At 40.4% G+C, this 16,486-nt stretch overlaps 1 protein-coding gene across 1 annotated transcript in view; it reads right to left on the minus strand.

The window, feature by feature from the left end:
• Positions 1–300: 300 nt before the first annotated feature.
• Positions 301–16,486, minus strand: part of BGN (biglycan) — a 55,409-nt gene continuing 39,223 nt past the window's right edge. The window contains exons 3-8 of the mRNA XM_015815114.1: positions 12,708–12,820; positions 11,910–12,123; positions 9,239–9,349; positions 8,188–8,281; positions 3,504–3,642; positions 301–502 (exon numbers count right to left, since the gene is read on the minus strand). Coding sequence (XP_015670600.1) covers positions 305–502; positions 3,504–3,642; positions 8,188–8,281; positions 9,239–9,349; positions 11,910–12,123; positions 12,708–12,820 — 869 coding nt within the window. The 3' untranslated portion in view covers positions 301–304. The remainder of the gene's footprint in view (positions 503–3,503; positions 3,643–8,187; positions 8,282–9,238; positions 9,350–11,909; positions 12,124–12,707; positions 12,821–16,486) is intronic.

Consider the following 16,486-nt stretch of genomic DNA (forward strand, 5'->3'; position numbering starts at 1 on the left):
ATGCAGGAGTAATGTAGGCTAGTTAAATGGACCATATTGTAAGATCTTCATCTATTTCTCTTCCCTTTGCTCTATGAACTTCCTTCCCATCCCTTGCTCTATCCTGGATATTGGCTGGCTCGTAGAAGCCAACAATTCTCGACTTTTTTGTTAGCATAACCTTACCAGTGATTCCCACTTCTCCAGAATGGGCTTTGTTTCACCGTTGCCTTATTCACATCCCCCTCCCTACTCCCACCCCCTCCTTTCCCCATTGGGCTTACCTTGTCCCTCTATACCCAACCCTCCCTCCCTCATTTATTCTTTATTTTTTGTAGTTGCCAAACTGGATAGCCAGGCGGTCAGTGGCACAGCGGAAAGTAGCTGGTTGAACTTCCCAGTAAGGCACAGGGTTGCCAAAAAGGCTGATTCCATGGTACGAGGCACGCTTTACCCCAAAGCCCACAGGGCAGAAATCGTTAACGCCAACATGAGTAATGTTGTTGGAATGCAAGTACACCACCTGTGGAAGAAGACATAAGAACTTGTTAGAAGTGGAGGGTCAACTGGACTTATCTTCATCAATGGAGACATTTGTCTTGAACGCAGGTAGTCCACGACTTTACAACCACAACTGGGACCAGAGTTTCTATTGCTAAGCAAGGTGGTTGTTAAGTGAACTGTGCCTGATTTTATGATCTTTTTGCTATGGTTGTTAAGTGAATCACTGCAGTGGTTAAATGAGTCACATAGTCATTAAGCTTGCCCCATTGACTTGGAAGCGAGATGGGAAGATCGAAATGGCAATCACGTGATTCCAGGACACTGCAACCATCATAAATACTTGATGGCTGCCAAGCACTCAAATTTGATCATGTGACCATGGGGATGCTGCAACAGTCATAAGTGTGAGGACCTGTCATAAGTAATTTTTTTCAGGGTCATTGTAACTTCAAACAGTTGCTAAATGAATGGTTGTAAGTTGCCTGTACAACAGTTCAGCTCTTAACACTTTTCAATGTAAAGACCTATATTTATATGCTAAAACTGGATCCAGTGTTCAGGTTTCCCATTTAGATACACTTAGTGGTCCATGAGTAACACTTGATGAAATCCCAGAAGCCTAAGAAATTACGGCAAGATTAAGATTTTGAGGAAACAGACAGACTCCTGTTTAAAACCTTGCCTCTCCCCATAATGAGACGGTGGGAAATAACATTTCTGCAAGTGGTAAGAACAGGAAGAGCATAAGCAAAAAGGAACATATGTATCTTTCCCTTAGATCATATTCATTCGAATTTGAGATACCTTGAAGCTAACAAAATGGCTGCAGATACTGCATGGAATCTATCATTCTTGAGGGTGAAACTTTTGTAAAACATCTTATATATATATAAAAAATCTCAGCTCAGCTTATTTGTTACCTAAAGCACTGGTCTATTAAAGCAGCTGATGGCCATATTGGCTGGGAATGATGGGGGCTATAGTCCTAATACAGCTGGAAGGCACCATGCTAGGGAAAGCTGTTTCAGACAAATTATTTTCCCAACAATGGTATTAGAAAGCCACAATGAAGAACCAAAAAACCCAGAGTCCCAGTTAAGTCATTGGGTCCTTTTGTATACATATTTAACAAAGTTTGTTTTAGAAACAATTGGAATTTGTTGGGAATGTGGTGGGGGTTGGTTTTGGGTGGAGGAGAAAGGGAAGGAGATTCAATTGATTCAGGTTGCCATAGGAAGGTTGAATGTCTAAAGATCATGAATTCATATAATGGTTTTACAGCAACGAGAAATAAGCTCTATTGATTTCAGCACAGTGTCCTTCCAAGGACACAGCAATTTCCAGCTTTGCCATTATTTGTATTGTTAACTGAGTTTTGTAAATTGTACAATATCCATTTTTCCTAGCAGGATAACTATATCTAAAGCTCTCAGACCTGTAACCCTTACCTTGACAAAATGGTGCATTATAGGGCAAAATGTTTGGAACCAAGCAACCTCAAATGGACTACCTTACAGAATACATCCAAAATCTGGGGCCCATGACTCTTATGGAACTGAAATTTGTCATTTTTAAAAAAACATTTTGTGATAAAAATTATCATAAAGCATTTTATGACTATACAAAATGTCATAAAACATTTCTTGTGGTGAACTCCTGATGTTTGACTGCACTATACAGTTCAACACGGGCTATTTTCAAGCTAGATACATCTCTAAATATCTTCCTGAATTATTAAGAACTTTTCAAGTACATTAGAAGCTCTGCCACTGTTGAAGGTATTGAGGGATCTGATAAGGATCTTTGAAAAGATGACCCAAAGGATCATGGGTTGTCTAGTACATTTTAAAATTCCATGCAAATAACCATGATTATTACAGTAGCACAAGATACTCATGAAACTACAGAATACAGATAAATATATTGTTTTTATGCACCACAGAGAATTTGCAAAATCAGTTTGCTGGGTTCTGGGTTCATAGTTCTGGACTTGCAGTGCAACAGAGCCAGATTCACTATGGAAAGGGACATGAAAGACAGTTTGGAACCAAAAAGGCAATATATGGATTGGTAAAGGATGGCAATGTCTTGTTCCATTTGAATGTTTTCTATAGGTATTTCAAAACAGAATCAAGAAGACAGAGTTCTAGATATCTATGGGTCATGTCATCCCAATCAATTTTCTAAGGTTGCTCATTGTTGAAGTTTGAAGTATGATCTCCTAGATTCCATGCCCTCCCTGAAACCTAGATCATAGGGTCATAGAATCATAGGGCTGGAAGGGACCTGGGAAGTCTTCTCATCCAACCCCACACCCAAGGCAGGAGTCCTTATTCCATCCCGAACAAACGGTTGTCTAATCTTTTCTTGAAAATTTCCAGTGATGGAGTATCCATAACTTCAGGAGGCAAGCCATTCCATTGACTAATTGTTCTTACTGTCAGGAAACTTCTCCTTAGTTCCAGGCTGGAACTTCCTCTGATGATCTTCCATCCATTGCTTCTTGTCCTGCCCTCATGTGCTTTGGAGAATAAATTGACCCCCTCTTCCCTGTGACAGCAGTTCAAGTATTAAAAGATGGCTATCATGTCACCTCTAAGCCTTCCCTTCATTAGGCTAAACATACTTAGTTCCCTGAACTTTTCATCATATAGTCTAGCTTATCATGTTTGTTGCTCTTCTATCTGACTCTTTCTAGGATCTCAGCATCTTTTTTGTATGATGGTGAGCAGAAGCAGACACAGTATTCCAAGCGTGGCCTTACTAGTACTATAAAGAGTGGTACTATCACTTCTCATTATCTTGACGTTAGCCCTGTGTTGATGCAGCCTAGGACTGCATTGGCTTTTTTGGCAGTTGCAGCACACTGCTGGCTCATGGTTAAGCAGAGTACGTAGACCCCTCTCACAAAAACTACTGCTGAGCCAGGTACTGTTTATTTTGTACCTGTGGATTTGGTTTTTCCTGCCTAAGTGCAGGACCTTACTTTTCTCACCACAGAACTGCATCTTATTGGTTACCTGCAGAAACTTGAGATCAGGCAATCCTGGGGGGACTCTTGAAAGCTTGTTGTTATCCAAGTGCAACTCACGTAGGATAGGCAGGAAAGCAAGACTGCCATTCTCAATCATGCGAATATTGTTGTGTCCGAGGCCCAATCTATGAGAAGAGAAAGGGGATATAAAGTAAAGTGGAGATTTAGTATGATGCCAACTTGTGTACTTTACAATGCAGAAGAAGATCAGCCCTCACTTCCTTGCATTCACTTTGCCAATGAGGTGTTTTTCCTTGTCTCCCCCCCCCCCTCTGCCCCCAAATTCTTTCTCAAATTACTGGAAGTCTAAAACTGCAGAGATGGGGACAAGCCACGAAATGGAAGAATAAAGATTTTTCTTACTTTTCCTTCCTTTGGCTATGGAATCTTTGTTGCAGTTGCCCTGTCTTGATTACAAAATTTTAGATGGAATTCCGATGATGGGAAGATCACAAATAGTAATCACATGACCCAGGACAGTGCAACTGTTAAAAAACATGTCAGTTGCCAAGCATCCGAATTTTGATCACATGAGCAGGGGGATGTTGCAACGGTAGTAGGCGTGAAAACTAGTCGTAAGTCACTTTTTTTTCAGTGCCATTGTAACTTTGAATGGTCACTAAATGAATGGTTGTAAGTCCAGGACTATCTGTATACAGCACTCTAATTTTCCCCCTAATAAAATTTTGGGGAAGGGAGAGATAGGAGACAGACCCAAAATCACTCAAGTAGTTTCTCTGAGTTATAGAATTGAAACTGCCCTAGTCTAGCATCTTCACCACGACACCACCCTGGCTCCTACTAGTTTAGGGTTATGTGTGAATTCAGTTTCCACCTTATAAACAGCATAAAGTTTGTGGACAGGAGCAAGTCCCAAGTCCTTTGATAAAGTCCACCCTTTTGGCTCTGTGGGCCAAGGGAAAGTAAAATTTGAAGACCAGATTTCTTTTGGTCCTGGTTGGTTTTTTGCAGCTTACTCATCAAAGATGTGTCTGTCTGTATTACAGATTGCACATCACAGCTCAGGCAATATAGTTAAATGTTATAGATGACAGATGAAGATGGTGATGAATGAGAAAACAAAGACCAATCAGTCTGGGCATTTGGGTACAGATATTTCAATTTCCAAATGAAGCAGGAAACAAATGTATGATTACGCTGCCATCTTCTGTCTGATTCTCTCCAGTCAGCTACCTCATTCCTTCATGCAGCGAGCAGATGTCTGGGTGCGCCACACCAACTGCAGCTATGGATTGGATAAGTGGACCAATAAGGAAAAGGTGAGAAGGAGACACAGAAGGATTTCGGCTGCTGTTTGGTGTAAAATATAAAAGTCCACATTTCTAGAGTCTGGGTGGCGATGCTATTTGGAGCCTATTTAAGCAGAAATGAACGCAACAGAAGCTTCCTTTTTACTGTACCACAGTGTTTTTTCTGGCTAGGGAATGCAGGCTGGGTTTTCTGGGAGTTGAAGTCCACACATCTTAAAGTTGCTGAGTTGAAAAACAGTGCTGTACCACCACCTCAGAATACACATGGGGTTTACAAGAGTTGCGTGTCTGAAAGCTGTGCTCCAGAGGTATTAGTGCTCTGTGTGCAGCTTTGTGTGAAATAAGGCCAGCGTTAAGATAAGTGACTTCCCTGGCTGGAAAAACTGCCCAGCTTCCTGACTATGGCTTCAACTTGAATGTCTTCATCCAAAATATTGACAAACATTAGGAGCTGGTCCCCAAGGAGGAACACAAATGCAACGTGACAAATGGAAAGCAGAGGATAAAATCATGTCCCTGTGCAGTTGTCTTAACTGTACCTCATCAAAGGCTAGGACTGCCCCATGCAGTAAAGTATGTGGGCCTCCAATGGGCACTGAGTTTGATCTTATGGGGCAGTAACAACTTTGGGTAGTAATTCAATATGCAGAGCTACCCAAAGGGAAAAATGAAAATCCTTTTTCTATCACTACAGTCAAGCTGCTAAGCTGCTATTAACATTTTTTTAAAACTCAGAAAATTCTTTCTTTTCCTTTCATTGCATCCAAATCTGCCCAAAATCAACGCATAAAAATCAAAAGTGGAGGGATTCAATCCTGAATCAAGGACCTTAATCTTTTGGGCTTTGTCTGGTTTTTATACAACAGAACTGATGAAAAGAATGGCCTCTTGGGAGGCAGGGAAAGCAAATTCTTAGAAAAGACTTTCCTGATCAAGTTTGTCTCTTCAGATCAAAATGCTTCAAGGAAAGGAATTAGAACACCCGTTAAAAAGTTGCTAACAAATATAGCTCTTTCCCCCTCTAGTGGCTGAAATAGATATTGAACTTAAAACGGTGAGACCATATTTAGGCCTAGTTTAAATATGTGTGAAGTTTATACAGAGTATAATAAAAACTCCACCTCCTATTTTTTTCATCTTTCCCAGATGAAGCACTTTATTGTATCTATGTTACATTATTTAGAACAACATTAGTTCCCCAAATATAAATTTGTGAATTGGAGGATATGCTAAAATTCACCTCACTGGACAACTTAATGGCTTTATTTCCAAGAGCGATTCTACTTCAGTTATTAAGTCATTTCCTTTGTCAGGTTAACAGAAAACAATTGAAAAATTTAGAAAACTGAATTTTTGCCAGTTGATTTTCCAGGCCTGTCTTCTCAATCGGACTAGAAACTGTTTTAATTCTTTGAAATTATACTCTATAATAACATATGGTGAAAAACAAATATTCTCTGACTTGAGGTTGCATGTTCAGTTTGTTTATCACATTCACACAGCCACCATCTTTGTTTGTTGATTGTTTTAGATGTGATATAGAGACCACTCAATAACTTAAAATGGCTTGGTGATGGCTGTTTTAAGTCATCCATGACAGGGGGGGAAAGGAAAGGAACCAGCTGGCACAATTGCACATGGCCACACTTAATTATACACCATATTGAGCATGCTGTGCTATAGTAGGCTCTACGTCTGCATATTTCTACCTCCCATTTCATGCTTGGAATACCTTCTGCTAGTCTGAACCATGGAAGATTACTTATGATGACCTCATACAGTCGCAGTTCTTCTCTAGCTTGGAGGAGCAAGGTCATGAGCAGCATCCTGACTAATCACTGAGCACGGTTGAAAATGCTTTCACCTACAGCCTGTGGGAAGGGGGGGGGGGACAGCAGTTGAAGTTTTTCAGGAGCTTGTTGCTAGGGAGACCACAGCTGAGCTGGGTGGATATTTTAAACCCCCAGACATTTTAACATTTTAGCCAGTTAAAGATTCTGAAGGAGTGCTTTTGTGGCAAAAAAAAAGAGAAAAGAAAAATGAAAGGGAGGCAGTCCAGATCTCCCTGACACTGGTAGGAGATGACTGATGTTGCAGGTGTAGGTTTAGAAACAGAGAACTGAAATGAATCAATACTTAGTTCTGCCTACCCAGGTAGTTAGTGGGGGCTCTCCTTGGTTGTAACAGAACTCCTCTCCTCTCCTCTCTCTTCCCCTTTTTATTTGGTGAAACATTTTAAAGAAATGCACCTCTTAAATGCTGAAGCAGAATTGGTGGCCCAACAGTAGGGATTGCAAGTCAGGAACAAGGGAGTGAATGGTTGTTTGTATCTTTTGGGCACCAGCTGGTGAAAGGCTCTATTTTTGTGTTTTGAATACTGTACATTTGTTTTCTCGTTGCACTGTTTGCTCCTTATAGATAATCTGGGCTTTAAACACATGCTTCTTGAAGATCTATAACCCTCAGTTTTAGCTATAATTTGTAGTATGTTTTAACTAGGAGGATGGAAGTTGACTTTGGGCCCATATCTGGCACCTGGTCAGATTGTCCCCTGCCTGGGGAGGGGCATCTAGGCAGAAACCTCCAAGATAGGATCACTCTGTCAGCTACCAAGTTATGGAAGAGATGGAACAACTTTGCTATATGTGCACAAAAATTAAAACTCAGTGGACCTCCTCCCTTGGTCCTTCTAACTCTATATACTGTATGGCATTTGGTTTTGTGGACAACATGAAGTGATTCCCTGCAAAGACCTTGGAATTACAAGGCCAGAGGAAAAGGAAATGCGGAAAGAAGGTTCGAGGCCAGAGACAAAGTATTATTGTTACATTATGCTAAAAAGTGAACCATAATTGCATCTCTAGGGAAACTAAAACTTTTATCAAAAGTATCGTGAGGATGACCAGTAAAAAAGGAACATTCCTTCCATGTTTAAAAAATAACTCTTACTATATATTCACTCCGAACATTTCCTATTTTCTAAACACATTTTTGCCAGCTTGATAAAACACAGATTTGCTTCCCACTATTGTATTCCCCCTTTTTTTCCTGTGCAACTAACTTTGAAGCAAGGAACTGCTTTGGCTTCCTTGTTTAGAATGTGCAATGAGAAATTGTGGACAGACTTGAAGTAGGATAATTTCCTTTTTAAAAAAATGCTCAAGCTTATTTTCATTTCTCATCTTTATGTTGCAAAGTCTGAAATCAACTGCCTTGTATCTCAGTCATACCCTAATTTGTAGTTCTCCAGATGTTGCGACTCATAAAAACTGCAGATAGTGTAGCCAATGGTGAGAGAGGTTGCTCTGTAACATCTGGAGATTAGTGACCTTCCTACTTTTGCCCCAGATTTCATCTGCACAATCCTGGCAAGCTCTTCAAGAATGACTCTCCTATTACCTGTAGATTTTGGAGTAGCGGATCAAATCCTCTAATTCAATTGCCTGGATCTTGTTGTGGTCCAGATGTAGCTCAGTTAAGGTTTCAGGGAGGTCTGGTTGGAGAAGAGTAGGAAAATATTAGTCTTTCTAAAATCCACAGCATTCCAGAGTGCTTCAAAACAGATAAAGCAACAATAAAAAGAGAGAAGCTCTAATTGCACAATGCACTAACAATGGTTAGCCGACTTTTATAGTTCCCTGGCTTAACTCAATGGCCTGAATTCATGTATAGCATTGAGTCATCATTAACCAAATAAGCTTGTTTTGTTGAATGAACCCTGCCGTTAATGTTTTGAACTGAGAATGATGCTGCAAACAAAATAAAATGGGATATACAGTAGCAGTAATGCGTTCTGAAATGCTCTGAGGTCACAACATTTGTACTGGTTTACAGAAAAGGAGAAATTTTCCTCAACAGGAGAAGAATTCCATTTCTATTTAGCATATATGAAAAAGTTCTGCTCCCAATGGAAAGCAACAGAAAAGATGGGACTTCTTGTAAAACTTCATCAGGACAATGGCTACTATGCCATTCACTATGTCACTTCCACTACTTATGATGACTCATCAATACCTCATAGTCGAGTTGTATATGATTTCCAGGAAATTGCAGGTTTTGTCTCTCAGTTGTCTAATATTAAATACTTCCCATCCTACTATATATAGTCTAACATTAAACTCTCCCCATCCCATATGATCTGAAATAAGGAAACTGGAAAAAAAAAAAGAATCCTTGCAGGAAAAAGAAAGATGTATTTTGGGGGGAAGAGACTAGAGTTCTAGGGGAAGAATAAGGGAAAATAAAGATATCTGTGTCTTTTTTTTAAAAAATATGGTCTCCTTCCTGTGTCACTGCTGTGTCCCTGAATTCAGCTGATACGTCTCAGTATTCTTTGAAAAAAACAAAATAGTTCTGCACTACCTTTAGGATTAAAAGCTGAGAGAAGCCATAGCCCTGGGTTTTATTAACAGGTAGATATAGAGAAAAAAGAATATGGAGAAGTTATCACCTTTGGGTACACCAGTGAGCTTTGCTTCTGAGATCCTCAGGTAGTTCAGTTTTAGGCCATCAAAGGCACCAGGTTCAAATCCACTGTTCTCCAGAGGATTCCCACCCATTTCTGCAAAAAGAAGTAGTTTTATATAGAACAACAGTGTTCAGCTTTATCAGATCCAGATTCACCCAAGCCCTCTTCTGCAACGTATGGCATATCTTTTAAAAAAATTATGTATGTGTCCTTCTCCTTCTCTCTCTAAGGTAGCCATGTACAGGAAGAATGAATGAAAAGGGCTACAAACGTGGTAAGAGGGATACTACACATTGTGATCAATCTTTAGGAGCCAAAAGTACAATCTGTTTCTATTTGATTATGGATTAGTAAGGCCCATCTCCTCCCACCCTCCTCCAACTCAGCTCCAAATTTCCCTTTCTTGAACCCATTTTTTCCTTCTTCTTGGAAGAAGCAAATTGTACTTGCTTGCCTGAAACACGCAGTTCCACCCTCGAAGCTTATGGGAAAGCAACTAAATGTTCATTAAATGCAACGCTGATGTTAACAGAATAAGATATGTATATATGATTCTACGCTTTCAATCAATTTGAATCATTTGCATTTTTAAACAAATTTATTGGTGGAGCAATTTGGGCATTTTTCTCCAAGTGGTCTTGCAATTGTATTAAAGCCAGGGTCCGTATTTTCCCGAAAATAAGACCCAACTGGAATATAAGCCCTAGTATGATTTTTCAGGATACTCATAATATAAGCCCCACCCCAAAAATAAGCCCCAGTTAAGATCGTCAGCCTGCCAGACACATCTAGTGCCGTATTTCCCTGGAAATAAGACCTAACCAGAAAATATGCCCTAATGCGTCTTTTGGAACAAAAATTAATATAAGACCCCGTCTTATTTTTGGGAAAATATGGTAGTTCTGAAAAAAATTATTGAATGAGAAGTGAAATGTTTTCAAGGGGGAAAAAATCAAGAAAGTCCAGTTGCCTTTTGAAAAGCAACTTTGGGACAATCATGACCTGGATGACTGACAATCTCCATAGACACAAGGGGAAAAGGAGAAATGTAGGAATTAAACCATTGGGATTGATAAGAATTGGTGTCTATTTTCTATTTTTGCAGAGGGCAGTCAACTGTTTAAGGTGTCTTCATCCAAGTTATTAAGCTAGCTGTGCTGTGTCAAATGCCTAACTAGCTTCGCCTGAGTTTGGGCCCTGGAGTCTGATGCTTGTGGAAAGTGTAGAGACCATGACTGTGTAGGTAATTCAGCAGATTTGCACTATAGGGGTAGACCATTCATTTGATATTATTCTAAGAACTTTCTCTATTGTTATAGCCTTGCTGGATTCATGCAATGCTGCAATGGTGCTCTACTCTCCCAGGAAATGCTAAACGTGATTCGCTTCCCTTCGTGATTCTTATTTGGTTTTTTAAAACCTGTAATTCAGCTGGAGTTACACCTGAAAGGGACATGGAAGAAGGGGTACACAAAGTAGTCTAGTGATGCCTAATAGACCCCTGAGGTCACACCTATCTCACACCTGCTGCCATGCTGAGTCTGACAGATGTTTTCCCTGCCTGTTGACAGTGCTGAAGGGTTTGATCAATGTGTATATTTAGGGCATTATCATTTGGAGCAGACTTGGAGTCAATGCAATAGATGCAGGATAGGGATTAGCAGAGGAGGTGGGATGATTAGATAACAAATAAACTCAGTCACAGGGAAAGGCCCTAAAAATCTTGATGGAATTTTGAAAGAGACAATGGATATTGTTGATTATGGCATCATATTTTGAATGAGTCAAATTTGGGGGAGGGGGGGAGAACTCCTCAGTTTAACATATTCTAAAATCTTAGAAGTTTTCCAAAGCTGATCCAGGCCTACGTAAGTCCTTTCAGGAGGCAGTAGAATAATTTTGTGAATGTATTTGACATTCTAAACTGAAAAGCTCAACTTTCCGTGGATTGTGCTTTAATCTATTCTTAAACATACTTAATGAACACAGTTAAGAAGAAAAGTATATGCAGATTCCCACAGTTCTTTGCTCATGCTTTGTTCCTAAGTAAGTAAATAAACCGGAAACGAACACTTTCAAACTTCATCTGAAGCCAATATCTAGTTTATTCCTCCCAAATTGCTGGCTTGCAAAGGTAGAGTTCTTTGGAAAGGTGAAAAAATGGATTTTTGAGCCCTCTATTCTTGATTTTTTTTTATTTGCTCATAGGTTCACATGAACAATGGAAAAGGACCTCTATGCAAATGTAGCCAATTGACTCTGATTTGTTAATGTTCATTCTGTGCTTTTTCTCAACTATATTGTGCATATCACTCTATGCATGCTATAAATTTATGCAAGGGAAGATGATTATGAAAACGTATGCCAAGAAGGCAAATAAAGTCAGAATATAAATTGACTGTTAATGTATATTTGCATTTCCAAAACACTGGGTAACATTGGGAGCTGCAGTGGCCTTTTGGTCTAGTCTTGCTTGATATTAACCATATATTTTTTTTAACGGACCAACCAACATGTCACACAATATTGGATGCAATTTTCTTCATTCTAGGGAACCATTCATCAGGGTCTGTGTCTATGTTTCTAAAGAAAAGGAGCAAATACAAAGCGGGCCTTTGGGAAAGAAAAGTGGGGAGAGGTAGTGATGCCTCACCAATGCAATTCATGTTGTGGAGCCCATTGAAGACAGCTTTTGGGATCTTCTTGATTTTGTTCTCATGGATCCGGAGTTCCACCAAGGAGTTGGGCAGGTTAGGAGGAATCTCCACCAAGTTGTTCTTGGAGATGTAGAGTTTCTGCAGCTTAATCAGAGGGGTAAAAGCCTTTGGATGGATCTTGGAGATCTTATTGTTCACCAATACCAAAGCCTGTGGGTAGAGTCATAGAAAGAGATGACATGTGAGCAGCATTTAAGCACGTGCTGACATAGATGTAAGAAGGTGGAATCTATTATTATCCTGGCAACCCATTTTTGCAGCTAGAGAAATTTGTGAGGAAGTCCTGCAGAAAAATTAGATACCAGATTCTCATCGGTACAAATAAGATATCTGCACACTTCCCAAGTCTGCTTGCAGATGGTAATCATATAAAGAAAGGAGCAATACTGTAGACAAGATAGATGCAATTGTTTGCACTGAAAAAAAAAACAATTTAAGGAATGGAGTGAGACTTGCAGAAATCTTTTAGCAGAGTATCATGATAAAGAATACAGCTAGTGGCTCAAGGTTTCCAGGAAACATAATCCCAGGTGTTAGAGAGAAGTGGAGGTTGCAAATAGTGAAGGCCATTCATGTTGAGATGTTCAGTGTTCCAGGATCTAGTCCTGGCAGAATAAATAGATTTTAGTGCTACACCTGAATGAAGCTACTGTATATTCAGAGTGAACCTAACTAGGTTCTCCTGTCCTACTTATATCCATTAGAAGTGGGGAGGGGTCTTTGGCAGTACATACATAGAGGCGAAAGAGCCCTTTAAAGTCATCTTTGCGCAGCTCCGTAATGTGGTTGTTTTGCAGATCTAGTAATGTGGTGTCTGGCGAGATTTCCTTAGGCACTTGCTTGAGACCTGGAAAAAACAGAAACAGACAAGTCAGAAAAGTCAGGATTGGCTACACAGACAGATGAAGGGATATCCAGGGCAGATAGGCCTGGCCAGGCTGAAACAGGACCAGCTAGACAAGGCTGGAAAGCCAGAGTGGATGGGGCCCTGTACTGTGAATCCCAGAGAAGAGAATGAATTTAGCACCTGCTGAAATTAAGGCTCTGGAGCCCTCGCTTCTTTTGCACTTGGCTATTCAGCCCCACACATTAATCACAGCCCACATTAATAAGATTATCTACCCCAAGCAAGGAGGAAAAATATTCAAGTTCTTGTTTTACAATTTGTCAGTGAATTTTAAAAACCTTGCAAGCCGTATAAATAAATTAGCAATAAGTATTCCACCTGCTTTTCCCGCTTCTCCCTTATCATGAAGTGTAATCAATGATGTGTGTGTGTGTGTGTGTGTGTGTGTGTGTGTGAGGTAGAGCATCATGAATGGCCAGGAGAACCGAAAAGGGGCAGCACTTGTGGTCCAGCATGCTTTCCAGTTTCTTTGCTCCCTTTGCTTGCAATTGTTTCTTGCTAACTCACAATGTATGACATAAAGCAACAGTGTTCGGGTTTTCCACACATCTGTCAGCCAATGACTTGAGACAGTCCAGCACAGCAACATCACTTTCACAACTTGATGGTTGCAAATGTCCACAAGAAAGAGAGCACGGAGATTAGAAGCTCCACCTTTTAGAGTATCACACTACCTTACAGTTAGCTTTGCATCAATATGCAAAGTACATACAATCCACCAAGTACTGTTGCTCAGTTGTACCTGGCTGATGCTATTGTACCTAAGCCACTGAACCATAGGAAATCATAAGCTGCCTTTGCAAGATTTGCTGTTTCCTTGAGAACAGTGATGGCCTGGCGACTTTCAAGAGTCGGGCTCCCCTGAATTGTCTTGAGAAGCTGCTTCATGTCATTTTACAGAGGAACTGGGTATTTAAGGATGGTATATAGCTCAAGGGCAGAGGGTGAATGCCTTGCATGCAGAAAACATCACGTTCCTGCCTTGCTCTCTGCAGCCAAAAATGGATCGCATGGAAGAAACTGATGGGAGGGAGGGGGCAGAACTCCAATTGAGAATTTGGAGGGACACTGCCACCACCAGCCAGAACTGGTGTAGATGAAACAGAAATGCCTTCAGCAACTTGATTGTCCTCTTTCTGTCTAGAACAGAACAAAAAAAATGTGCGTTGCTTCGGGAGCTATTTTGCTCAGAAAATTGGGCCACTGGCAGAATGCCAGTTCTGGCTCTCCTGCAGTGCTCAACTGGTGAGAGCTCTGATCTCAGCATTTTGAGCAGGAACGAAGATGTTTGCATGGCCAGCATTGAAATATTTTGCAGCAGTTGGAGATGGGAAATGCATCCATGCAGAAGCATCCTCTGGCATCTTCCCAACTCACATTATGATCCGGAGCTCCACATCAGCTTTTCCATAACTGGCTGTACTTCTTCCTCCTCCTCCCTCCCTCCCTCCCTCCCAAAAAGTTATTATAATCTGGACTGACAAGCTGCCTTGGTTCTGATTAAAACAAAAACATGTCAGCATTCCAAGGAATTCCTCTCTCTACGTGGGTGGAACAATACTGGCAGCTGAGTCACTTCTTCATTAGCTCAGTGAAATACAGTCCTGAGCCCTGGCACAACAGTCTTATTCTGATCTGATCACTGGATCACAATAAACCATGCTGTATAATGGGCTGCTACCGGTATTACAGTCACAATATCCTCATGTGGATTCGCTGTGACTCTGCCCACATACTGCATTCATCTGTTTACCCTGTTTATAGTCACACAATGCTAAGTCACACTTGGTAAATCTGATGTGGCTCACACATGATTAATGTGCCAGAAGCAAGCTTTTATTCAAGGCTACAAGAGGGATGAGGGATAGATACTGCTTCTACACATGCCTGAAAAATATTCACAGAATTGTTGCTGCTGTGTTAAAAGTATGTGGTAGAGATGTTTTCTTTATCAACTGCATTGGAGATGCCTTGTCTGGAATAAACATTAAATTCTTGCAAAAACTGCATTTGCTGAATGTCTGCTTGTCTGTCTCTAATTTATTCTCTAAGTCTTAACTATTAATTTATAGTGATTAAGATGGCCTAACTCCCAACACCATGAAGAAATCCTGTTGCACAGCTCAGAATGATCAATAGTGAAGACTTGTATTTTATTTTACCTTGACCGCTTCAAACAAGGCCATTCATGGGCTGGCTCAATGAAGAATGAATAAACTACTGCAAGTGACTGTTTCAAAAAAACCCGGAAGCAAAATAGAGGTTTTCAAAAAAAGTAAATTACCTGCTCTGAAGCCTTTGTGAGTTTCACAAATACACAGATAATCTGGCAATCAGAATTTCATTCCTAGGCACCCTCTTCTTCTTATACAAGAAGATAGAACTGTGTCAAAATAATGCATTCAGATATACAGCTGCGCATTACACACAAAAGTCATTGAAAGGTTAACATTAAAATAAAGATGTTCCCTCACATTTATTGTTTGAGAACCTTGTTTAAGTAATTTTCTTGGGTGATTCTGGCTATATCTCAATCTAGGGAACGGGAAAAATTGCTTCACATTCTGAGTCTGGTGACTTGGCTATCCCTAATATGCCCCTCACACGTCCTCCTCTGTAATTTGTATTAGATTATACAGGTAGTCCTCACTTAGTGAACATTCAAAGCTACGATAAACCTCCCCAGAGCTGCTTGCATCCCACTTCTGGAGTTCCAATGGCCACACACCCTGTCATCACGTGATCACATTTTGGGCACTTGACAACTAGCTTGCATTTATGGCGGTTTGCAGCAGCCCATAGTCACATTACTGCAATTTTTAGTGTTTTTTGCCTGTTTCTGGCATTTACGTCCAGTTTCTGGCAAACCCGCCCCCTGCCGCAGATTGAAGAAAATGGGTTCATTTAAACATCAAGGCATTCGCTTAACAACCCCTGCAAAAAGGTTGTACATTCAGTCATGGTCACCTAGTGGTCCACTTAATGATTGCCTTAATGATACTCAACGTGCAGCTGTAACTCCAGGCTCGATTTACGTTTGTACATGAAGGATTACCTGTAGATGCTTTGGAATCAGTGTGCCCTTTTGTACAATCTGAAGAGCACAGATAGACTGAATCTGAATTTCTTGATAAATCTCTGGGTGAGCTGTAATAAGAATATCTGAGTCCCCACTATTTGACTGTAGCAGCAACAAAATCAATAGATTGGAATTAGGAGACAGAACTGTCAACTCCATTAAGTTCTGCTCATGAAAACAAATTTCTGGACTTCAAATCCTTTGCTTTAAAGTGCATATATTTCAACCAAGGCTCTAGTTAAAGGGTTTTGTTGGGGGGTGGGGGGTGGAGGGAGCTTTAGTTAAAAATGAAATTGAAAATCACGTAACCCTGAAATTTGCCTATCATTGCTAAAGGAGATACATACACATGTATGTACCTAGATACATATATGTACATTGGAAAGGGGCTAAAGTCTTTTATAAGTCCAGAACAATGAGATAACATTAGGAAGCGGCTCAGGCAGATTCCCCCCTAATTTATTAGGGTATGAGAAGGAAAAGGAGAGACAGCACAATCAGTCTCTTGCAGGACTTTCTATCATAAT

Source organism: Protobothrops mucrosquamatus, unplaced genomic scaffold (assembly GCF_001527695.2).
Source record: "Protobothrops mucrosquamatus isolate PMUCROS unplaced genomic scaffold, P.Mucros_1.0 scaffold315, whole genome shotgun sequence".
Lineage (NCBI taxonomy): Eukaryota > Metazoa > Chordata > Lepidosauria > Squamata > Viperidae > Protobothrops > Protobothrops mucrosquamatus.